This window comes from Chaetodon auriga, chromosome 8, assembly GCF_051107435.1.
Source record: "Chaetodon auriga isolate fChaAug3 chromosome 8, fChaAug3.hap1, whole genome shotgun sequence".
Taxonomy (NCBI): Eukaryota; Metazoa; Chordata; class Actinopteri; order Chaetodontiformes; family Chaetodontidae; genus Chaetodon; species Chaetodon auriga.
In genome coordinates this window covers 14,703,099-14,728,779 of record NC_135081.1, presented here as the reverse complement: position 1 = coordinate 14,728,779, position 25,681 = coordinate 14,703,099, and the positions used below count along the sequence as shown (strand labels likewise).

At 45.0% G+C, this 25,681-nt stretch overlaps 2 protein-coding genes across 2 annotated transcripts in view; both read left to right on the top strand.

The window, feature by feature from the left end:
* tars2 (threonyl-tRNA synthetase 2, mitochondrial) overlaps positions 1–788 on the top strand; it is a 28,924-nt gene extending 28,136 nt beyond the window's left edge. Inside the window, exons 16-18 of the mRNA XM_076736490.1 lie at positions 60–132; positions 291–405; positions 556–788. Of these exons, the coding sequence (XP_076592605.1) occupies positions 60–132; positions 291–405; positions 556–698 (331 nt within the window). The 3' untranslated portion in view covers positions 699–788. The remainder of the gene's footprint in view (positions 1–59; positions 133–290; positions 406–555) is intronic.
* Positions 789–12,413: 11,625 nt separating this feature from the next.
* adamtsl4 (ADAMTS-like 4) overlaps positions 12,414–25,681 on the top strand; it is a 33,384-nt gene continuing 20,116 nt past the window's right edge. Inside the window, exons 1-4 of the mRNA XM_076738188.1 lie at positions 12,414–12,623; positions 14,241–14,304; positions 17,266–17,849; positions 18,843–19,545. Coding sequence (XP_076594303.1) covers positions 12,601–12,623; positions 14,241–14,304; positions 17,266–17,849; positions 18,843–19,545 — 1,374 coding nt within the window. The 5' untranslated portion in view covers positions 12,414–12,600. The remainder of the gene's footprint in view (positions 12,624–14,240; positions 14,305–17,265; positions 17,850–18,842; positions 19,546–25,681) is intronic.

Sequence of the window (25,681 nt, the reverse complement as noted above, 5' to 3'; positions counted from 1 at the left end):
GAGGCTGCTGCGATACCGTCCACATTAACCCATCGCCTCTCTCTTTGCCCCTCACCCAGGCCACTGTGGTTGTCCCCGGCGCAAGTCATTGTACTTCCTGTGGGGGGCAACAGTGAGTCGTACAGCAAACAGGTCAGTCTGCGGCGATCTCCTTGTGGTGCTTCAGTGGACCAAGTGTATTTTTTCTTCCTGCCTTTCTTTTCTTTTCTTTCTGTCATTATTAATTTGCTTGTAGATGTGAGAAGCTCGGTGCAGATACAATCTTAAAGAAGTGCCTCTCCTCTGTTAAGGTGGTCCAGCAGTTCCGTGAAGCTGGCTTCATGGCTGATTTGAATGACGACCAGGGAGCAACCTTAAACAAGAAGATTCGCTCTGCTCAGCTGGCCCAGTACAACTACATATTTGGTAAAGACGAATAATAGGATGAAAACTGTGGCTGCTTTGTACACTGAAGCCTGGTTTAACATTAAAACACAAACTCTAACTCCCTGTTCTTTGCTGTTGATTTGGCGTTACCTGATTATGACGACATTTTGTTATTGTGTGTTCATCCAGTTGTGGGGGATAAGGAGATTGAGACTGGCACAGTGAATGTGAGGAACAGAGGGGGCAAACAGCTGGGGAGGAGGCCGACAGAGGAGGTGCTGACATCCCTCACACAGCTACGAGACAGCAGGAGCAACTTAGACGAGTTCTGATGGAAACAATGAGTCACTGATGTAAATAATGTTTGTTTTACATGTTCAGGCTGTCACGCTTTGCCTTGTAATAAAAGTGTATAAAAGATTGTTCCTTACTTGTTGATTTGTCCATTAATGGAATTTGCTGATAAATCGGAGTCCTTGAAGTACACAGAAGAGATTTAAGGCTATTTTAAGATCACTATCTGTCTAATATCAGCATCGCTCAGCTACGATTGCAATTTGTTTGCTAGAGCCCATTAAATATGCGAACCTCCCAATTACGTAAGTCTGTGTCATGATATCAGAATGGGAAAAGCAGGCTTACCTTTAAAAGACTGGAAGAAAGGGAGGATACGGAGGCGGATTTGACTAAAATAGGAGAAGGAGCAGCAGTGTCAGGGCTGTGTGTTTTCATGTGTGTTTAGTGGAAACAGCCCAGTCAAGGTGAAGGCCAAAAGGATTGGAAGTTTTTCCTTTTTAATTGAGAGAAGGCAGCAGGATGGAAAAGACATCAGTCACAACAATGACACACAGGGCGAGGGAGGTGCGGGCTCAGAGAGAATAAACCGAGCCCAACGGACAAAGGGACTGCCTCAGCCACGCTGGTTGTGAAACAGGTGGACTGGATTGTGTGTTTTGTTCCCCCAGAGATAATTTAGTGGGCCAGAGGGAAAGGTGAGGCAGGTTCACGTTGAGGCCTCTGCTGTAAACCAGACGTAGGTCACCTCTGATTGAAAAAAGGTCAAGCTCAGATTTCACAGAGTCAGCGGCGTCCATGTGTTAAACCCAAAGATGTAATAGCACGCATTAATCCTCTTAAGAGTGGAGCTTGTGTCTCGAGGAAATGCCACTAAAGCCGTCTGTATTTTTTACGGACTCTAACTCTTTGTAATGCCAAGTGGAGGAATCACGACCCGAGTCTCATCAGTGTGATTTTAAAGTGTCTGATCGCCCAATTAAAAATAAATTGCATATTTTGGCTTGCAGATATTTTTGGTTTTATGTCGGAGGTTTTGAAATAAACAGCTTTCAGATTTGTGTTGGCACCCGAATAAAATTTTGGTTCATGCAATTTTGTTTGTGGTGCCCACAGCATTGAGAAATTACAAATAGGAGTCTACAGTCGCGCTGCAGCTCAGGCTGTATTTAGGCACAGCAGGGCTTTGAGCTAAATGCTCATGCTAATGTTTGGGAGGTGTATCGGCTAATTCTCACTAAACACAAAGTACAGCTGTGCATGATGGGAATGTCATTAGTTCTGCAGGTCCTTTTTTCATTAACCAAAGAGTTGGACAGCCAAAATTTTGACCTGATGATGGCACTAGATAAAAAATCAGAGGAGGCCACAGATGGGACAATTCATCTTGAGGAGGACATGCATGTCTGTCCCAAATGGAACGATAATCCATCCAGTAACTGTTGACACATTTCACACTGACCTAAAATTTTCAACCTGTTGTTGACGCCAGAGGAAATGTCAGAGCATCGCCAAAGATTCATCCTCTGGGGAGCATGAACGTTTGCACCAAATTTAATAGCAACTGTTTATAACCCACAAACCTGGCTGTGAGCAGTTTCCAGTGGAAAATAAAATAGTCTCCGTAAAGACTGTTCACACGGAGGCATGTGGGGACTCCAGAGACTGACTTTATAAAGAAACCTTACTTCTGTTTGTAACACAAGCACAAGCAGGACAAACCAAACGTATCTGCATGGCGAGATGCCACAAGGGGTAAGAAAGAAAATATGTTTTTGGAATTTGGGCGAATTGGCCCCTAAAGACTACAGGCTTCCCTCTCTCCCACTGATTTATTCCATACCATATTAGTATTTATGGCTCTCCTTTTTGCAAGCCTGTGCTTTCACTCTGCTGTTGCCTTTGTGCAAAATGAGAAGATAAAATACGGCCCAGACAGCACAGCTACCAGCCAGCGTTGCACAGTAGTTGCGTGGTGATGACACAGACCATTAGCTCCAGTAAACACTGAAGTCTTTGCTTAATAGATAACACTATCAGGCCCCATTCACCCTCCTCACTTCCCCACTGCTTCCACCCTCCACCCCTTCTATCTTCTCTTTGTACACACACACACACACACACACACACACACACACACACACACAGTGATCCTTCATTCAACTGGTAGAGTCGCACAGAGTTCAGAGGAAATTATTTTTACCTAAAGGGGTTGAGTACAAAAAAAAAAAAAAAAAAAGCCACCAAAGGACAGTAAACAGTATATAGTGAAACAATAAAGAGGATTCATTCAGGGAGGCAGAGATGGATATCAAGAGACAAGTTCTCATGGGAAAACCATAACGAAGTGTCCATCCATGAGAAGTCAAAGGCCTCTTTTGTCACTCAGCTTCTTACTTTGAGCGATGAGGTTCAACTTTTTGCCCTGTGCTCTTCTCACTGCTTTAAAGTGGATGGGAAAAGGTGCCGTCTCGTACTTCAACGCATCAATTAGGATTTAGCAGCATTTGAATCTAATTTTAAAGGCAGGGGTTAGGGGTCAATTAAGGCTTCCTCTAGTGATTATTTTCAGGATGAACTGGTCTGCTGGTTATTTTCTCAATTTTTCTTTTTGCCTCTAAAATGTCAGAAAGCAGAGACAAAAGCTCAAATACACTCAGTTCTCTACACGTGACAAAGAAAAGCATCAAAGTGCCTCACTTGAGACGCTGTAACCAGCAAAGATTTGGTATTTTTGCTTTTAAAAAGGCTAAAATGACGATTCGACCATTTGCTGACCAGTCACTTAATCGACTTATCGTTGCAGCTCTGCTGACCAACCCTCGCCCACACAGTCCTGATGAAGCAGATTCATCAGAAAACAGGTAAGAGAAAGTATTTCCTATTAAAACAGCATTTTGGGAGCCCAGCAGCTGCTAGAAAGGGACAGATTTTGAGATGACTGTTGTCCTGGAGGTCCAGTTTTCCTGCGGGGAGGCAGGGTGACGATGACCCAGGCAGAAAGGCCGAGCCGAGCAGGCAGAGGAAGGTAAACAGGCTGCTCTGTATTGTTCTCCTGGTATCACTGAGAGACTGTCAGCCTGACTGATTGAAGGCTCAACCTCCCAAAATAGGCCCTGTGAGGCCGGGCTGCCTCTCCCTTCCACCCGGTTATAAATAACCCCTGTGTGTGTGTGTGTGTGTGTGTGTGTGTGTGTTTGCCCTGTGTTCATGCATTTTACGTTTGTGTGTGTGTGTGTGTTTTAGAGTAGGGGCAAGAAAGAAAGAGAGTGTGTGAGCAGAGAGAGAAATGTGATCAGTGCCAAGGCGGCCTTAGAAAGTGAAGCCACTGAAAACAATAACAGGAGGTCCTGGGGCTCAGAGCCAAACAGTGACAGGGACCCAGCAAGACCCACCGCTGACCTCTCCTACACACACACACACACACACACACACACACTCATTGATTTGGACTCTTTACCATGCTTGCACTAATAGTTCATTCTATCCGATATTCAGGCTGCATGTTTCCAGCTCGTCTGTGCGTGCGTCCACGCCTTTGTGTGTCCGAGTGGGTAATGTTTGGGTTGGGGTTTGTAAATTGCCACCTGAGGGAATATCACTCGATCGTTCTGACTGTTTACTCTTTTCAACAGGTGTGTTGAGGTAAATGTTTTTCATGCAAACACATGACGGCAGCGCAGCACTAACACACAGAGAAACACGGCTCTGTGCAGCTGGGTGGGGACTCAATTGCTTGTTTACAGTGCCGAGCAACAATCAAACAAAAAAACGTCTTCTTTTAAATGTAAAACAGCGGAATAAAGTTGTCAGGAAGAGGTCTGCCTCGACCCCAAAAGCCTCAGCCCACCCGCGCTGCCTGGCCCTAACAGGCTCAGCTCTTCTTCCCTCTCGCCAACTCCCTCTCCGTCTCCCCTTTCCTTTCCCCTCGCTCTTCTGGGTCCAGTAACTGCTCAGCTCCAGCTCTCAGTTTTTTGGGTATGTTGCTCCTTATTTGATCTGGCTGCTCCCTCTACCCGTCAGACCGTCTCCACTTTTAATCCGCCGGTGTGCAGTTTGCACCTTTGATTTGGACGTGCGTTTGCATTCAGCTTTAGATGAATTTGGAAGTAATAGATGCTCGTGCATGCGCACGCTCACGCTGAGCCGGCGACTGTGCCAGGCTGGGGAAGTCGCACCGACAAAGACACACAGATAACTCATAACTCAGCACAGTAGTGTACAGTCTCTGCCTGGCCTCAGTCTGCTCCCAAGTATGTCTGCTATGCTCAACACACTGCTGACCTGATTTCCTATCCTGCTCTCATCAGAGCGGGGTACCTAGAGAGAAGAGGGAGCAGACAGAGGCCAGAGGGAGAAGCTTTCTACAATCAAGAGCCTCTGTTTGAAAGAGGCATTCGGTTTATTGTTCAAGCCAACCTGTTGAATCGCTCCAGGGAGGGAGGAGTTTATGGGTTCAGGGGAATGTCAGAGGTCATGTTGACTCTCAGGCCTGTTTTAGTCAGTAAGGAGGACAAACCAAACCCCTCCGTAAATTCACAAATATTTATGGTTGCCACTCTCCTCCTGCAGCAACTCACTGTAAAAAGGCTTTTTTTTATGAGAAGGAGTGAAGAGAGGAAGGCTCGCGAGGCAAGCATCAGTTTTGAATTTGCTCGCATGACTTTGTGCCAACCCATGTGGAAGACGCCCATGCTCTGATATCCCATACTGCTGCATGTGTTGTTTAAATCCTGCAGGACGCAAAACGAACCAGGGCAGACCCAAGAAATGACGGGGCAGTTAGGAACAATCTGACAGAAAAACCTCAGGGTGGGAAAAGATGCAAGTTCACCATTTAACACTGACAGCTGATAGCAGCAAGAGCTGATTGACTGCTCTGGATGTGAGGGGAAATGACAATGCTGTGGTATTTATTGCAAAGCTGCAGGCATGCTCGTCATAAGAGTTCATCAGCGGATCAAACAACTGCTTTTTTTGCAACTGTGTCGTGCTGAAGCTTTCATTAAAGCTGCAGTGAGCAGTGCAGCTGTTTTGCTCCAGAGGGTGTTCATTCGGAAATCCAGCCCTACGTGAATCGACTGTACACATCTTATATCCGGCGCATGTTGAATAAGCGTCCTCGTCTCCGTAAGCCGTGCAGAATCTGGCGCGGCCTTGGGGAGTAAGAGGAGGAGAGGCTGACCTCAGACTTTGACCTCAGGTTGTTTTCAGGATTCCAGCTTTTGGAGGGCAGCGTAACTTAAAGCTGGCTGACGGAGGGAGAGACAGAGCAGCGGTTCATACTAAAGGCTGAAGGAGGAGCGTGCTTGACGTAGATGCAGCTCTGGGCAGGGGTTTGTCATGAAACCCAGCTATTTCCTAATTGTTTATGTGTATAATTGATTAAATATTTCTTCTTGGTATCTTTGAACTTTAATGTGCTTGGCAGAGGGTTTATTTGTAGTTGCATAACTGTTTTACGGAAAACCAGCTTAACCAACTGTTGGCTTGTTTGTGCATGCGTGTGTTTTTGTGAATATAGAATATGTCACAACAGAGTATGTGCATGCATCTGGCATCTTGTAATATCGGAAATAGAAATCTAGAAATCAGATTTGTCAGCTAGAAATCTCTAGCTGAGATTTTGATGAGAAGATCAATACCACTCTCATGTCTGTCCGTTAAATAAAGCCTGCAGGCCCCTAAAGCTCACTAATTAAGATGCTCAAATGATTAAAAATGAGAAGTTGTGGTTGTGTGGGCTATGATTTCAGCATTTGTTTTTTTCTGTGGGGCGCATGTGAAGTAAATTCTCGGAGGTGTCGATTTGTTTTTTCATTTCTTACTCTTCCAGTTTTTCCAATAAAGAGCAAGTTCCACATAGTTTTCAGACCCCAGATAATATTTAGGGAGAAATGTTTCTGCTGAGGTCGGATTACAATTCAAGCAAGGCAGTCCTCTGCCCCAGGGCCTCAAATGCCCGGGGGCCCTGTACTCCCCAGATTCACCTTGTTTCATTTGTTATTCAGTAATTTGATTAAATGCAAATTTGTGTGAGAATATGCTCTATTCAGGCACAGTATCGACTGAGCTGATCGGGGCCTCTCTCAGAGTGCTGCGTTATTGTCCAGCCGTGCGTCTCTGCTGTGCAGAGATTCGGGCCCCTTCACACAACAGTTGGTTGGGGCTCATGATGTATTTCTTCCCTGAGTCTGCAGCAGTGGACTAATCTGGCAAATATTTTTATTTAGAGAGGCAAATAGATAGAAAGGAGCAATCAGTTTGCACATTTTACACATAAAATCAACCATTCAGCATGTGAGAACAGTTGCATGTGTCTCTGGAGGGTTTTTTTTCCCACCACTTTGGTCCTGACTGAAATATCTCAACAACTGGGAAGTCTTGTACAGACATTCATGGTCCTCAGACGATGTACCCTACTGACTTTGGTGAACCTCTGACCTTTCCTTAGGTACCACCATGAGGCTCTTTTTAAGTGAAATATCTCCACAATTAATGCATAGATTGCCATGAAATTTAGTGGCTGTCAGAGAATGAAACCTACAGACTTGGGACTTAAGTCTACCTAACATTTCATCTCATGCCATCACCATATCAGAATTCTAATTTGTCCATTACAGTGAGGTTGTCTTTACAGCACAACAGAACCTAAACGTAAGCATAGCACAGTAATCTAAAAATAAAGGCAATGCAATTGTGATGGCTGTCAGATCCGTCATCACGGACCAAGATCTCCGTGAGTGAACAGGCCAGGAATTCATCATCATCAGCAGTTAACTGAAACGCAGGCTGTGATACAACACACAGTAGTCTATAACCGATGGACCGTAAACATACCGAAGCCTTATTACTCCGCTGCGTCGTTCCGCTCTATCTCTTTTGGCCCATATGTCCCTTGTGCCAAACATGGCTGCGCTGTGCCAAGCCATACCATACTAGCCCGTTCACACAGACGTAAATCCTGTTGTTTGTTGTTGTTATGTGTACATATGTGGCCCAGTGGCTTCCCTGAATGGGCAACAATTGCTCTTTGTGTGAATAATTGGAACAAGGTTATTTCAGCAGCTTCGTCAGCCAATTAGGGTCCAACTGAGCCGACCTCTCCCCTTCCCTCTCATGTCCTTGTCTCGCCAGTGACAACTGTAACTCCTCATTAGAGCACTCCATCCATCGATCCCCTTATCTCCCGCTTTTACCCATTTTTGACCCTCAATTTCCCTTTTCTTTTAATTTTCCTTCATAATGACCCCCCACCCCCTTGAGGTTCATCAGTTAACTTACAGTTTCAGAGAGGTTATCTTGAAACTAAAATGCTTGAAGTGGCAAATAATCTGTCGTGGCTCTCTCACCGCCACACCAGACAGAAAACATGTCAGCTGTTTTCTGGCTCTCTGCGCCCTTTTCAGAGCGCACATGCCCCGCTTTGATCCAGACCCTGGCACAGGATCGGTGGAATGGGGCAAATATTGACTCCATCTGAGCCAGGCAAATCACTCCCCCTTCCTGCGGTCTTTCTCTTTCACTCTCCTTTGCTCTTGCTCAGTTCCCGTCTAATCTGCCATTACCTCTTTCTCTCACATTCCCTTTCATCCCCTTTCTGCTGCTGCCTTTCTTTTCACCCCTTTGTGTCCCCGTCTGTCAGTCTCTCTCTCTCCTCTGCTCGCGGCTTCTCAGGATGTCTGTACTGTTGGGCTCTCCTCCTCTTCTCAGCTGAGTTAGCTGCCTTCACAGAGATCAAATTGTGCCTTTCTCTGTCTCAATGTAAGGCTAGTTTTTGATTCCACACTGTCCAAATTCATGTGCTATAGGCTGAAATACATGCTACTGCCATAAGCTTGGAACATACTTTGGCGTCTAAGTTTTCAAACATGTACGGGCAACATGTGAAGACAGTCATGAAGACATGTGCCAACATAGTTTCATGCAACGTTCATATGTACTACAGCTGGCTGTTACATCTACAAAACCTACACTATATTATTCTATAATATACAGAAACAGAACGCTTGATGCTTTGTTGATGATACCCCAGTCCTACTGGGTAACCAGACGGTCAATGTTTGCTGCTCTGGATCACCTATATAGTTCAGATTTTACATGTGTTGACACCAACTCTGGTGTTAGCTGGAGTTAAGCCTCTGCACAGATGCATGTAAATGTCTCTGCAGAGAAAGGTGTTATGGGTAACTGTACAACTAGGTTGAAAAGGCTCGTGGAGGAGCGCACACTCCTGCCACATCTCAGCGACACGTTGCAGACCTATGCGTCAAGCTCATTGGTTTGTCCAATTTCTGTTGGAAGAAAAGTTGGAGGCAGAGACAAAAAAAAACAAACCTTATACTTATGTATGAGTGAAGAAGTAGCAGCCATGCAAATGTCTCAGACCGAACTCTGTTCATGTTCACGTACATGCAGCCCAGAGAAGCATGTTTCAGCCGCAAGACTCCAACCAAACTCTCCAAACATCACATAATAACTTCATATGGGCACTAGATGAATGAATTTTTTATGACAGTCTGTTCCAGAGTTGTGATATCTCATTCTGGGCCAAAGTGGTGAAGCGACCGACAGATGAGCTGATCACCGTACCCAGATGGCGACACCTTCTCCTCCCTCCCACGCAGAGACGAGCACATGCATCTTTGTTGGAGGATGTTCGGCCCCCGCTCCTCTCTCTGAACTGAGCTGTTCTGTTATCATTACTGGAGCAGTGTTACATGAACAGGGATTAGTGGAGCCTCTGGTCTGAAAGTAGTTAATGATAACCATCAGACAGGTCTTCATACTACTCCCCTCTGTTTGACCTTTTGAAGTCACCCTGTCTCGCTGCTGTCTTCATGGGAGGCGGTCTGTAGAGGTCCAACACCGAGCCCAGACCTTCTGCTGGTCTGAAGAAGCCTGGAGGCCTCATTAACTTTAACAGTAACTGGGTTGCAGGCCTGCTGTGTCTGGGCCCGAGGCTGGGGTGTGTGTTTTTTCTGGAGTGTGTGTACATGCATGAAGTTTTTCGAGTGATATATCACTCCCACAGGGCCCTGCTTCTCTGATCTGCAGCACCATTACTCAGATCAGCCAGCCGAGACAAATAACAGATCAGCTGCTATATACGGACCTCCCGGGACCCACACACACACAAACACACCACATCTATGTGTTGTGGTGTAGTTGATACAGACGTTTTGCTTATCGGGGTTGTGTGGTTGGTGGTGCGTGTCAGCAGGCCAACACACAAGTTATTGCTTGTGGGGTATCCAGAGAAAGTGAGATAGAGAAAGAGGGAGAAGAAAGAGACAGATAGTGAGACAGAGGGAGGGAAGAGGGGAGCGGGGGGCTATAAGTGGTCACGGACCACTGGTGGCCATGGCAATGACCTCTGGCTAATTGTAGTTACTGATAGACATGCTGCTTAGAAGTACAGAGATATCCATTTCACTAATCACACTCAAGGCACACACACACCCTAAGCTACTGCATATGTGTCTATACGTGTGCACTGACCTCTGGAATCCACCCTCATCATTCTTGGTACGCCTTTAACATTAACTTTTTTATTTTGACAGATCAAATCTTAAGCCGGCTCTGTAATGTGGTTTAAGTCTCTCAGCGGGCTTTGAAGTTGCTAATCTCCGTCACCATCGCTGCGTCCATGTTGTAGGATGCCTGTCCAAGAAAAGCAGCCGCATGGCTCTGGGACATCTCAAGCCCTGGGTGTGTTAGTATGTATTAGACCATAACTCACTCCGTAGCCACCCTCCCTTCCACTCATCGGCCTCTCTCACATTTCCACCATCTCGCCTCTCAGAGGCAGCGGGGTGGGAAATGTTAATAAGGAGAGTTAAGAAGGATCAGAAACGTCCTTGGACAAGAACTCTGGAGGTGTTTGTTATGCTGATGAGCTGGGTTCTGATTTCCCAGCGGATCAGTAGTAAACCATGTTTTTAGTATCACATTAGTGTAACTGTCTCATTTTCCCTCATCTGCCCATATTTTGTCTTGGTCTTTTACTCTCATGCTTTCTGTCTGTTCCCTCTTTCTTCATGCTCTCAGCTCTCTCCCCTATCTGTTTATTTCAGGATGAAGATGATGTGTTTTAGTATTCGTCATGCACAAGCCTCATGGGCTTAACAGACACCACTATTTAACATAAACCAGATCCAGAATGCAACAGATACAATGCCACAAAGAGCCCAAAAATAAAGAATTGACATGGTTACTCAAATCTGATGTTTAGGTTTTCATATTAAAAACAAAATTCATGAAGTTCTGATTATGATTCTAACCTAATGGAGGAATCAAAATAAGGACAAAGTTAAACACTGCAGGTTTTCCTGGTTTTGTCAAGCCATTTCATTCAAAACTGACACTGAAATCCTTGTAGTGTATGTACAACACAGAAGAAAATGGGACACACTTTTCACTTCTCTCAGCTCACTCACTCACTGAAACATCTGCCAGCCTCTGTACGTAAGAAGAAGAAAAGCAGTTCTTATTTGTACAACTTTGTGCGAGACTTATATGTCCTTAATTTTGGTTTTGGCAATGTATTTTCAAACCATTTTTCTTCAGACTTGGATAAAACCTTACTTAACATTCCACCAGAAGTCTCTCCAGTAGATACACAAAATATCAGCCTCTTCAAAAGCTGAGTAAAGCTCTTTATCCCATGGAGATCTTTTCATTTTTCCCCTCCACCTCTGTCACTCTTTACCTCCCACTGTCCCCTGTGGGCTGTGTTTGGTCGCCATTGTTCCGTTTTAGAAAACTGGTCCTGTCTGACTGGGAAGGTTGGTGGATTACGGCCGAATAAATATTGTGTAAACAAGTTGGAATCAGGCAGTTTTCACATCTGCTTCATACCGCAACCAAGAGGAGTTCACAGCCCACACACACACACACACACACAAACACACACACATACTGTATGTGTGTATACACATCCACACAGTCATCATTTCTACTCAGAAGCAGCCTGTCTCTTGGGTGTACTTATCTTAGCTCCACATTGGTGGAGCATGTCTGTTTTCAAGTACTTAACTGTGATTTAACAGTTATGAGAAAACATGACTATGTTTATATCATTCAAAAATATCTTTAGCAAAGCAGAGCTGCCAGTAAGCACAACAGCCATATTTCAACCATGCAAAATAAAAAATAACAATTTTCTACTTTGTTGTAGAACAATTTAGTGTTTGTGTTGGCACAACAGTGAAGCCATACAGCTTTGTACTTCCCCAACAAAGTGTCCCTGCTGCAGATGCTGCCAGCTCAGAGCTGTTTCCGACAATGAGTAGATCATTACTACTGATCAGTGTGACTTAGTACAATGGAGCATTCTTATGTTGGATTGTGCAACTAAGAAAGCGGCTCCGAGAGTTATTATAGCTTAGTCAGGGGCCATAGCGGTGTGTGTGTGTGTGTGTGTGTGTGTGTGTGTGTGAGAGAGAGAGAGAGAGAGAGAGAGAGAGAGAGAGAGAGAGAGGCAGTGTGAGTGTATGGTTTATGCGTGTGAAAGAGAGAGAGTGAGAAAGAGAGAGGGAGAGTTGTGTAATCTGTCCATTTTGTGTCTCCTGCCCACCCCCCCCCACCCCCCCGGCTGCCAGGCGTCACACCAGTTTATAATAAGGACCCCCCAAAAAAGTTGTCGAGTGAACGGACTGAAAGAGAGAAAAAAAACGGAACCCTTCCCACTCTTCAAAAATCACGGGGAGTGACTGTGACGGGAGGAAGGGGACAGAGAGAGAGAGAGTGAGAGAGAGTGAGAGTGAGAGAGAGAGGGAGAGGGAGAGGGAGCTGAAGAAGCCTTTGCGGGGCTTCATCACATTTCTTTCAGGACAGCACGGACCGGAACGGACCACTAACCAATCACTAGACTGGACTGATAATCAATAGCGGTGATTAGCAGCGGAGTGAGCGGTTGTGGGAGACTCTTGGAGGAGCATGCGGCTCACTTTGCTATTCAGGTAAAACTTTGACTTGGACAGCTACAACCTGCTGCCTCTCTCAGTCTGCATGTACACAGCAACACATGAGCAGGGTGGGGGGTGCATCCCTCTCTGAGCGGGCACGGTGTGTTTATGTTGACCGTGGAAGAGATTTTGAAAAAGTTGTTTTCTTTTGTGGCGAAGTTTTGGCTTTTACGCACGACGCCTTCTTAGTGCGCACTGGGCGCCGTGCAGGATATATGATAGGAATTTACCCGAAGGCATCTGGGTTTAGGTTAGAGTTCCTCTCTTTCTCCTCAGGGCGGATTTTTGTGAGTTTTCCTCCCTGCTGCATGTCTCTCTCTCCCTTTCCCTGTCCCCGCGGAGTTTATTCTACAATGTGCCACTGTAGCGGCCGGGGAAACGTGGACCCGGGTAGGGGGTCGTTACTTCGGCCTCAGCGGCTCTGTTGTGTCGGACTGTGCGGGACCTTTGTCTGTGTTTTTCGGGGTAGTTATGTAGTCTGGTGTGGGGAAGCTTCCAGAGACCACGGCGGTGCACCACACTGGGAAGAAGGGACCAATTACTCTGACTACATGTGGCCTGCGGACTGGTGATTGCGGTGATGGTTTGGTTCTCGTGGCGAGCGCTGAAATGTCCGTCTTAACATATCGTTTAGCATCATTTTCAGGCTATTTTCTTGGCAGATGAGGGAATGGTATTCCACTTGTTCCCAATGCACTTGTCTCGGCAATCTTAGGGGGATTGCTTTGTTAAACCACGAGAATAGACAGAACAGCTGATTTAAAGAAATTCAGATTTTCTTTAAGACAAGTGAACGTATCTGAGACGTTTAACTTTTAAAAATGAACTTCAAAGGCTTCAGTATTAGATTAAATTGCTTTTTCAGATGCACTGCACACTCTGCTGCAGTGGCTCAGAGTTCCTAAAGTAGTTCCATGTCAAATTTAAGGATAGGAACCCAAAATTAAAGGAGACGTTCAACACCATAAACCACGTCCTTTGACCAGCAGACCTCAAGTATAAAGTACCTCACTGTACAGGAGGATTTTGGATGTTGTGACTGATTTCGCCTGCAGTGTGTGTGTGTGTGTGTGTGTGTGTGTGTGTGTGTGTGTGTGTGTGTGTGTGTGTGTGTGTGTGAGAAAACCACATCCTCAGGGTGTGTGTTGTCCCATAGAGAGGCATGCGGAGGGAAAACATGCTCGCTGTTTAAACCCATTAGTTTGTTAGTGCCTCCCAGACTTCCCCCACATTGATTGAGATGCTTGGCTGTGAACCCTGAAGTGAAAAAAGAAATTTCCCCCAGCCCTCACACCACCTGTAGTGGGAAAGAAAGTGGCATCATGGGTTGCTAAAGTACAGTTAGGTCACTGGAACATTTGATAGGGTGTTCACTCAGCACGTCGAACACTGTTTTTAAACTAAATGAACGTTTGGGAAAAGGTTAAAGAAATTCAATGAGCTTTGGACAGAGAAGAATGAACGTCTCTGTGATGTTGCACAGCATATACCAGTTAAACATTTAGGTCATGGAACAATTATGTCCTGTACAAAAGACCTTATTCAACCTGCCAATGTTTAAAATGCTGTAGATCTGCCACGTCTTTCACCCTCTGTTCTTCATCCCTCCAGGCTTTATGTGCTGTGGGGATTTGTGGTGGTCACGACCTCCGTGACCAAGGCCGGCCAGAGGAAGGTGAGTCATCAGCTCATTAGAAGTGAGATTCACAGACAACAGCACCACTATAGAGGAGTGAAAAGTGATGACGGTTAAAGTATAGATTCACATTTTCTTCCACAATGTGTCTGAAAACGGTCCAGAGGCCCATGTGTGCAGTGAAAAGGGGTTTCTGGATGCTGCAAATGTTCTTTCTGTCCATACTGTGTAAGACACGCAGTCAAAGAAAACACACAGTGAGATTTTTCTTTCTGGAAACACTGTGGTTTTGGAAGGCAGCCTCTTGATTTCACTGACTGACTGCTGATGCCTCATATCAGCTTCGGTTGAACTTTAGAGAGTATTTTTTGTTATAGATAACACCATCTTTTTATGTGCTGCTGTTGACAAAAAACAGTCCTGTTTTCAGCTTCATGTCAATGCATTTTTCAGATAATCCATTTGTTTTTCAATGGTTTATGTGAATAACAGATTTTTTTTTTTTTACAACAGTCAATGTTGAAAACAGTGTGAAGGGAACTGCTTGTAATAAAGAACCTCAGTTTATCACCTAACTCTGCTGCTCCCTTCAGCTCTTTGCTGTTTTGATTCACTCTCACTGCTCTCATACCCGCGTTTTCGGCTGCAGTGTGCAGCTGTTTTCAGACGAAAAGCTCTAAAAACCTGCTAACTGCTCAGCACCAAACAGCAGACGGATAAATTTAGCCACTCACTGGTCAACCTGGTGAAGTATTTAGCAGTTAAAGAGCCAGATATTCCCCTCAGAGGGTGGCGGAGACCAAAAACAGAGCTAAAAGAGACAGAACATTGGACTTGGATTCATCAGGTGACCAGAAACACGTGCTGTTTGGTAACTGCTTGATGTATTAATAAATGACTGCTCGCTAACAAGCTCAGCTTATCAACTTATTCGGTGAAAATATTTAACTTGTTTCCGCAGATCCCAACTAGATTTAAAAAGACGAGGTTCCTCAAGATATAAATGAACAATTAATCCTGCAGAATAATCCGTGTGCTTCTCAGCTGGTGTCTGGCTGTGCTCAGTCTGCCGTATGTACATACTGTATATCCAGTATAACTGACATAAACGCATCAAGACAAGAATCTTTCTCATACTTTTTTCATTCTTTTTCATCTTATTTAGAAAATTGTTCTTAATGAAGTCCAAAAGCGCCTTTCTGTGACAGTAAAGTTCTCAATACTAAAATTAAGAAGCAGATGACAAACTGTGGATTTTGTCCTGCAGCTCCTAAAGTGGGAACTGTTTCGGATGGGATCTCTTATTTAGAATTTAAAAAACGTGAACGTATCCCTTATAGGGGCCCACAGCTGGAGAGGGCCCACAATAATACCAGACCAGGAGGCAGATTTCACAGCTACACCCCTGTCCGGTTCAGGCCTGGTGGTACAGTGTCGCAGGAGTTTAACCAGTAGCTCCAGAGGTCTGCGGTGGCTGCTGCAGGGTCACTGCACGGAGCTCATTAATGGTCCCAGTTATGTGGCAGCTGTGTGTTTGATGTCACTCATTACACCAGACCACACCTCCCCTCCAGACACACACACACACACACACACACACACACACACACACACTCAGAGTCATTAGGCCTGTCAGCCTCAAACCCCCCTCATGTCTCTCACCCCTTTCTCTTCCCTTTTCTCCCACCCTCCCGCCATTTTACCACAAACAGAGACAGGAACTCTTTTAATCTGGATAATACAGTATCAGAGCGCACAGGCACATGCACAGGAGCGCACACACAAGTACGCCGCTTACACCTGTCCCGTCTCGCTGCGAACAGTTTGTACAGTCTGTTTACTTGCATATTTCTGCTCGTGTATTCACACATTTACACACTGAAAGAGAGAGAGAGGTGAAGTGGAGCACAGATTTATGTTTTGGTTCTTTCTGAATGGAAACTTTTGTTCAGCTCTCATGTTTGCTGCTCTGCCAACCAGGCCAGTGCTTCAGTTATGAAATGAGAGGAGAAACATTTATGTACAGCCACAGATGAAGACACCGTAGCCTGCCCTGGCACCCACATACATTAACTCAGGCGTACTTTTATGCACTGTATACAGATGCACATGCACAGCCAGATCAGCCCCGGTCTTGTTGTTTCTACAGCGCGTTCATATGACACCAACTCCAATGAATTTAGCCCTCCGCTCATAAGCTGCTGGCAGGTGACCGAGTCTCCTCTAAGCCTGAGTGAACTATGAAAGGTTCAGGATTTATACTTTGGCCTCAGAGGAAGGAAACTCATGAGACTGCAGCTCATCAGTGAACTCAGTTACCGTTTGTTTCTGCACGGTTTCTGCACAAGTCAAAAATCCAGAGATATTTGATTTTGATTTCTTGGCGTGCAGTTTTTAGCTTTTTTATTTTTATTTTTTTACAGCAGAGTAAGGATTGCAGTCAGTTGTATTGCACTTGAACATTCAATTAAAGTTCCTTTTTTAACCAGTCTGACTTTTTTAAATTAGACAGATAGCCTATAATAGTTCCTAAAATGATCACAGCTGAAATTTTAGTTGATTGTGTTGATTGTTGATTGATTGATTCAGTTGGTTGATCTGCAAAAATTCACTGGTTCCAGTTTGTCAAATGTGAGTGTTTTCTGGTTTTCTCAGTCTTATATATATATATATGATAATAAACTGAACAGTTTTAGGTTCAACAAGTTAACAAGTTAACAAGACATTTGAAGACCTTGAATTCTGTTTTTTTTTTTTTTTTTTTGAACATTTCATGGACTGAACAATTTATTGATGTAAGTAGTATTCAGCTTTTTTTGCTGAATCATGGTTTTCTTGTAGTCTGGCACTGGTTGGCAGCTCAGTATTTGGGAAACTCTGATTAAGAAGATGGTAAAGTTGTAATTGATGTGTAATCAAGTATCTCTCCTTGTGTGTGTGTGTGTGTGTGTGTGTGTGTGTGTGTGTGTGTGTGTGTGTGTGCGTGCGTGCGTGTGCCAGGTGGCACGCAGACGGTCCAGACAGGTGTTTGAGACGGAGCCTGTGCAGGGGGTGTGGTCTGTCTGGGGGGAGTGGTCTGAATGCTCTCAGACCTGTGGCGTGGGCATCTCACAGAGGAGCAGGAAGTGTTTACCTCCTCCGCCTCCCCAAACTCCTCCCCTCTCCCACTCTCCGCCTAACTGGGCAGGTTATTTGCCGGGAGGCATCGGAGGTCCCGTCATCTCACCTGTGCGCCCCTACTACCCTCCTCGTTACCCCGGGCAACACACACCTTATCGCTCCCCTTCCATCCCCACCAATCAGAACCCGGGATTGTCGCTGTATCGGAATACCAATGCCGGGGGAGGAGGAGCTCCTGTACCGGGACAGGCCAATCCATCCCCTCCTTTTTACCAGCCAGAATTCTCCCCAGCCAATCAAGAACATGTATCTGTTTACCGATCTCCCTATCACACTCCTTCGCATGGCTACAACCAGCCAGCACGGATCATCAGGAGACCAACCAATCCAGGAGCAGCGAGGGCTGGAGGAAGCGGGAGCAGAAGGTCGGTCTCCCCCAGTCGGGAAGGTTTGCCTGTGAGGAGGTGAGTGAGAGTGGAGAATTACAAAGCAAACTAACTCATTAGAGCCGAGCTAATCACAAGTCGCAGTATCTGCATGTGTGCTGCTTGTTTGTGTGATTGTGTTTGTGAACTGCTGTTTCGAAGGTCAAGACTGAAGTTTTCATCTCAGGTATTACATAGTTTGAGAGGACAGACATGTTAATATTTCAACTGTCAAATGTCTTATGGTTACAATTCTTGATTCATTTTACAGTCGGTCATGCTCTAAAAACAATAATTGTCAACATGTTCTTGGCGATAAAAGTGTTCTTTAAAGTCAAAATCAGCGGATAATACAGAAACACTGACTCAATAAATTTCCAGCTAATAGAAGCTCTTACATGTGCTTTGCTAAGCACCATGAGTTGGTCTCCAGGAAAATGACTCCAGCACACAGGAAGTGAGTGTTTTGCCTCGCTGGCAGAATGGTGGCTAATTTAGAATAAATAGAAGAACTCAATTGTTGGGATGAGCAGCAAAGGTCACCAGACAAAGAAAAGATCTGTACATCATCACAGAGTTCACAGAAAAAAAGGAACCGCTGACCGCTTTGACTCATCAACAAAGACGTCACCGAGAGAAAATGCTGATTCTTCAGAGATCCATTTGATGATACTTAGGGGTCGTCCAGGTACCATTAGTTAAAGCTCTGACATTGTTTAGACATTAGAGAGAGTTTGTAATGATGTTTTGAGTCGTGGGAGTTGTGCCCAACTGCGCCTCTGCTATCTGCTGTCATTACATCATTACTTCTGTTTTTTGTCATAGGAGCTGCATTACTCTGCCCGCTCACCACAGCCTGCTGGCTCCATGTTGGTTATAATTGTGTTGAACAACTAACACGAGCTGCATCTGAAATGTATCCTGTCTTTCTGTTTTCTTCATCTCTGTCGCTGCCTCTGGCTCTTTCTGTCTGTCTCTCGAAACACTCCCTGTTTCTTCTTCCTTTTCTGTATCTTTCTCTTTGACTCGCAGGTCCAACATCCGCCCAGGTCAGTTTGGGTACGGCAGAGTCCCGTTCTCTCTGCCTCTGCATCGCCCCAACCGGCAGGCTCGCCACACTGCCAACGGCACTGACGCTGCAACACCAGCTCCTGAGCTAGCTGCCAGCGAAGACGACACCGAGACTAACAGGAGAGAGGAAGAAGAGGCGGGGAGTGATGGAGAAGATAGGGAGGCTGGGAGGAGTGAGGAGGAGCAGAGCACTGACGTGGCTGCTGCTGAAGAGTCACCCTCAGCGACCACCACAACTGGAAAACCACACCGCCACATTGACAGACCCTCACAAACCCACACAGAGCATGGGAGAGCAAGAGTCCCATCCTCTCACCCCTTCTCACGCTCCTCATCACCATCCCTCTTGTCCAACCGCCACCGGTTTGACTGGCACTCCGTCACCGCGCCGCCTCCTCCCGTTCCTCCTCTCTCCCGCCCAAACTCTCCTGCTGCTGCTTCACCTTTTTCCACTCCTCTCCACCGCTCCAGCCCCCTGCACAGAGACAGGGAGCTCCACCCGGGCTTCAGCCCCCAGGTCCCACTGGCCAGCAACGTTTACCCGCTACAGCAACCCCGCGTCCCACACCTGGGAGTCGAATCAGGCAGGCATGGAGGGAGAGGAGCCCCTCAGGTGTACAGATGCTCTGGGCCGGAGAAGGAGTACCGCAAGTGCTCTTCACAGGTAAGATCCCCAGAAACAAAATAAACATTCCACTTGATTTACTGGCTTTACACCCTTTTAATCATCTCACTTAATCATTTAGTCATTCACTTCCATACCGGCCTCCTCTTTATTCAGCCGGCATCTGTATATAGCCTGCAGTCAGCCTTGATTTACATGCATGCCATGTGCTTAAGGGAGCAGGCAAGCGGCCGTAAACCGAGGAGTTGAAGGTCAACATAGTGTATTTGATAGGTAGATCATTCCCCAGCTCCAACACTGGCTGGTTGTCTCTGAGCACCCGGATGGAAACTGACTGCTAGTGCCTCCGCTACTCCAAGGCGTGTGCGCAGTCTGGGTCACGACCAGAGTACACACCTCTGTTGTGAAGCAGTACACGTGACTGTATGCATGTGTCTACATTCAGTACATTCAGTATCTTTTGTGATTTCACATGTGTGCAAGTATGAAGATGTGGCAGAACCTGAGTGTTTGTTTGTGTGTGTGTGTGTGTGCGTGTGTGTCTGTAGCACAGTGTGTATCGATGTAATGTCTTGTGGGCCTGCGGTGTGATTGGAGTTGTGACCTGCCTCCCCATACCTCAGTGCAGCACAGTGTGACCATTATCCATAACAAAGTTTGTGTGTGTGCTGCCAGGAAAGAGCAGCTAGAGACACAGACAGGCGGGTCGTGTCAGACGGGCAAACTCAGCCTCAACACACAGGTGAGAAACCTGAGGTGGACCTCGCAGTATCTCAGGTTTCACTGAGGCAGGAATGCCACGCTTGATTTCACACAATTAAACGTGAAATTGAGAGTGAATACTGCCCATAAAGAGTTGAATAACCTACAGCGAGTTTCTGGTCATCACATCGTATTCACAATTGTTAATATTATGTATCTGCTGGCATGGTGGAAGATTTTAAAGCACTAAAACAGGGACAATAGGCATTTTTAGGCTGCACCTGTCCTGACAAACATGCGATACGTTTCACATTATGTTAAATCAAAATCAGCTGAATCAGCCCAGCAGTAACTCACTTGGCTAGCTTGCTCATTTTCCGCATTTTGCAATGGCTGCTTTGAATTAACAGCAGGCTCTCACACACCCTTCCACCATCTTTGCAATTTGTCAAACAATCGATCAATCAATCCTTGTCCCTGGAGAGAGCAGCAACATGTGGAAAGTCAGATTGCAGCTTGAATGTATTTTGATTTTCAAGCACAAACATTGAACGCCCACAGTTGCGTTGTCTTCCTTTGCTCTGTAAGTGGGAACTACAACTTAAGCTGAAGCATTTTGTAAAAAACTAACTGTTTTGTGGATGTTATACATAATAACTGCAGGGTTAGTCAACCTTGTGCTGTAGGTTGGCTCTGAATTCCTTGTCTTGTTTACTTTGATTTAATTTTCTTAATTTATTAGGACAACTTAGCGGTAGCTGGCCAGCTAAATGACTAACTTTCTGAGCATTTTTTGGAATAAGTCATAATTTTAATCTGTATTTAATTAGTTTGTTTTTTGAATCAATACAAAGATTTAGATTTATGGATAAAACTAAGAAGCAATATGATGTGACATCTGTATTGGGCTTATCAGGGTGTTATTTGAAAAAAAAAAGCCAAATGCAGTGGTGAGAAAGAATCGTTCCCGCTTGAGTTTCATGAAAACCGATCAGCTGTGTGACGGATGGAGGGCCAGACCAGTGAAGTAAACACAAGCCAAGTGATCCATAGTCCCTTTAAAGATTCTATCATGGTGACAAAAATACCCAAAGTGACATGTGACCGGGAAATTTCTGCCTGCAAACCACTTCGGGCGGCTCTGCTTTAAGTGAGAGCGTAGAGGGAGGCGATAAGATCGAAGTTACTGCTACCACACAAACACACACACACACACACACAGACACCTACACACTCATGGATTTTCACTCTCAGAGGTTATTTCTACGACTGGCTCTCAGCGAGTGGAAGTAGACGCTTGAATTTGAGGCCAGGTTGGCATCGGCACTTGACTTTTCTCTCTTTAATTTGGCAGCCCTCTTTCATCCCCCTTTCTCGCTCTCTTTTCGTCTCTGCCCGGCTGTGTGTGATAGTCTCCATGTTAAAACAGATTTAGTAGCTGGCAGAAGACTTACGCTGTGTGTGCCAGCAGCGCTAATAGTAGTCCTGTGATGGCTGAGCCTGACTCATTGGGTTACATATTTACCCAACATTAGCCTCTGCTATAGCCTTGTTTGCTCCTGCAGCAGATTTTCTCCCCTCAATTTTACGTCTTTTCATCACTTAAAAATAGGTTTAAGTGCTGATGAATGGACTTTGCCCAGGCTTGTTTGCACTGTATCCATGTATGTGTGTGTGAGACAGTGAGCCAGACTGAGTGTGACACATCCTATTATCTATTAGGTGTGTTTGTCATAACACACTGCGCCTGAGGCCCATCACAAGTGTGATGTGTATGTGTGTGTTTGTACTGTTGCGTAGAAGCAAGTGGGGAACCAAGAGAGCGACAGAGGAAATGAGAAGGGCAAAGGGGGAAGAGTGTGTGTGTTTGTGTGTGTGTGTGCAAGTTTAAGAGTGAGGGTTTAAATGGAGAACGGTAAAGGAAGTGATGCAGTTAAGTAGTAGTGAAAGAGAGTACTGTTTTTAGAAAATCTGCACACAGTAGTGGGAGGCTGGGCTAAAGGGCAAAGGGAGAGAAAAGGTGGGGAGGGAGGGAGTCAAAGAAGAAACTGAGATGAAGGCTGGTGAGAATGAGCGTTTTAGGCGTGCATGGAGGGATGTGGACAGTCCTGTTAGTGCAGGAGACACAGGAGTGAAGAGAGGGAGGGTCGGCAGCAGAGAGAGCGGGATGGAGAGAAAAAGATTCTGCAGGAAGACAAGAGGAAGTTTGTGTCAGAGGAAGAGAAGCATCCATGGAAAAGAGTTTATCTGAGAGAGAGAGAGAGAGAGAGAGCGAGAGAGAGAGAGAGAGCGCAGAGTGTAACAAGAGGAGAAGTTATTCTGTTCGAGGGTGAGGGGAGGAAAAGGTGGAATTCGAGAAGAAAAAAAAACGAAGAGACAAACCAGCTTGAAGCAGACATTTCCCAGAAGGACACACTCCTCTCCCTGTCCCTTCCTTCCTCCAAGTCTTTCTCCTAAAATTCTGATGACTTTATAAGCATTCCCTCTCGTCTCAGCTCCTCTTTATGTCCTCCTCTTCAGAGCAAATATTTGCCAAGAGTCACTAACAGTGCATGCCTCTGCAACAGCAAGTGAGGCGAGATCAGAAGCATGTGTGGATTTAGGATGCATGGATGTGGCGGGGGAGGACGTGTGTGTGTTACTTTTGTTCCGCTCTCTCCACCAGTTTCAAAGTTCAGTTTGATGTAATCACTGAAATCTCTCTAAATATTGTCCTCTATAGGTGATCTTTCCAGTTTGGACACCACAGGCTGCTGCTACCCACCTTGTGTAAAGTCAGCACACAGCTAAACAGAGCTGTTTGTACCTTAAAACAGAGGAAATTGTTAGTAATATGACACAAGTTACATAGAAAGTTTTGCTAACTAGCATCAAAAGCGTCTCTCTTCATTGATCTGCCTGTGTTCTGCTGTTGAGGTGTATAATTCTGTGCGTGGTCACTAGAGCGGCTGCCACCCTCCATCCTCTTGCTGCTGCCGCCGCCGTGTTTGCATTAAAAACAATGGAGAGAGCAACCACTTTGAATCATGTCCAGCTGCCAAAACACAAAAAAGAAAAGCTCTGAGTGAGTGAAAACATTAAAATATTCATCAGAGTCACCTTCAGTTATTGCAGTGAGCAATTAGCTCTGCTTCACAGGCTACAGTCTCAGGCTGCTACTGATGATTATTTTCATTATTTATTAATCTGCCAGTGATTGTTTTTGATTAATTTATTAATTGTTTAACCTGTGAAATGTTCAATAACAGTGTAATATAGAGCCCAAAATCACCATTTTAAATGTCTTGTTTTGTCCAGCAAACAGTCCAAAACCAAAAAAATGTTCTGTTTACATTCATTTATGACAGAAAAGCACTAAATCCTCAGATTAGAGAAGCTGTAGCCAGAGGATGACCCCATACACATTTTTCCCTGTTTCGGCTTGAAAAACGACTGCAGCAGTCATTTCAGCACTAATGCAGTCCACCCCATACATTTGTAGAGGAGTAAGAAGAAAATAAAGATGCAAAATACAAAACTACTTATCTTAAGATCTGTGTCAAAGAAACTAATTTAAAGGACCAGTGTGCCGGATTTAGTTACACCTAATATCGAGGTTGCAGATTGCAACCAACTGAATACCCCACGCCTCACCCTCCCTGTACAAGTGTTAAGAGAAGCAAAACTCACAAAAAACGCGAAAGGTACTCTAGAGCCAGTTTTGGCTTGTCCACTCTGGTCTACTGTAGAAACATGGTGTGCAACATGGTGGACTCCATGGAAGAGGACCCGCTTCTCTTTATAAGGTAGCACAAATACAGTTCTTATTATCAGGTGTTTGTACACTAATGAAAACATACTTATGAATATTAGATTCCATTTCTGCCATATTCTGCTAATAGATCCTCCTGAATCTTACATGCTGGTCCTTTAAATTGGGTGAGCGCCCAATGACCAGAGAGAATGACGTAAGCATACATCTATAAATGTATGATTTGGCATTCACTTATTATTGAAGAAACTCTGACTTCGTCGTGCCAACCCCACTACTTCTGACACCAAACCTACGCTCTTGATTAGACATAAAACAACAAAAACCACACTGATTACTGAAGAGCACACATAATACTTTTGTTGAAACACACAAAAACGTCGCTGATCTCGCCCCCGTAGCTGAAACCTGAGGTGTTTTTGTTGTACCTACCAGTCACGCTCATGTGGCTTCAGGCTGCTGCGGCGAGAGTCTGATGATCTAATCACAGTCTGTCATTACACAGGCGTTGTTACGCAGTAAATATATTATTACAACTATCAACACGGAGCCACACTCCTCAGCTGTAGTGATTGTGTGCAGGCCCCGCCACGCTAACTGTTGTTCTCATGAAGTGACAAACAGGCCCAGATGTGTCGGTTTATGGGACTCACGCACACACACACACACACACATGCACAAACCACATTGCCTTATTCAGACTGATCTGTAATTCTTGCTTTCATACTTTAACAAGCAGAGGTTCAAAAGAGCTACAAAAACCAGGTACGTTGTCTGCTCGTTAAAGTCTGTTTCAAGCAGCTCCTGTGTGTTCTGACGTTCCCTCTAATCCTGTCATGCTCCTCCTCTTTAGCTCTTACTCTTTTTTTAAAAAAAATGTTATTTTAGATGTTGTCCTTTTGGGAAATATGTTTATTTTCTTCCTTGAGTCAGCTGAAAAGTACCACTCCAATGTCTGTATAGTGACTATGGAGCAACAGCTAGCTGCTGGTTAGCTTAGCTTAGCACAAAGACAGAAACACGGGGAAATAACGAGCCTGGCTCTGTCTGAAAGTAACAAAACCCACAAACCAGCATGTTGAAAGCTTTCAAATGAACATGTTAGATCTTGTTTGTCTGATGCAAAAACTGAGGTGAAAAAAAAAAAAAAAAAACTCCAGGAATTAGCCACAAACATCTGTAAAAACCCAATATGTTGTTCTTACACTTCAGTCTCCCCTCTGTGTCCAGTCTCTATGCTAAGCTAAGCTAACCGGCTGCTGGCTGTGGCTGACAGATATGAGAGCGGTATTGATCTTCTCATCAAGTTCTTGGCAAGAAAGTGAAAGTTTCCTCTAACCAGGACAGCCTGATGTAGATTAAAAAGTTTGAATTTTCAATACAATCATACAAGATTTCATCCTAGAAACAACCTAAATAGCAGTGAAAGTGAAAGTTTCCTCTCACCAGGACAGCCTCATGTACATTAAAAAGTTTGAATTTTCAATACAATCATACAAGATTTCATCCTAGAAACAACCTAAATGGCACCTTATGGTCCAGTTGCAGAAGGTTCCGGGCAGAAGCAGCATCACAGTAAACAGGAAAAGCAGTGCAGGTAAAATAAGATGCTGAGAATGCAGAGCATAGCTGTTGACACTTCCCACCTCTCTGTCTGTGCTAAATCAAGAGTTATCCGTGTGCATGAAAACACTCTGGTTTGTCGAAAACATGATGTGGGTT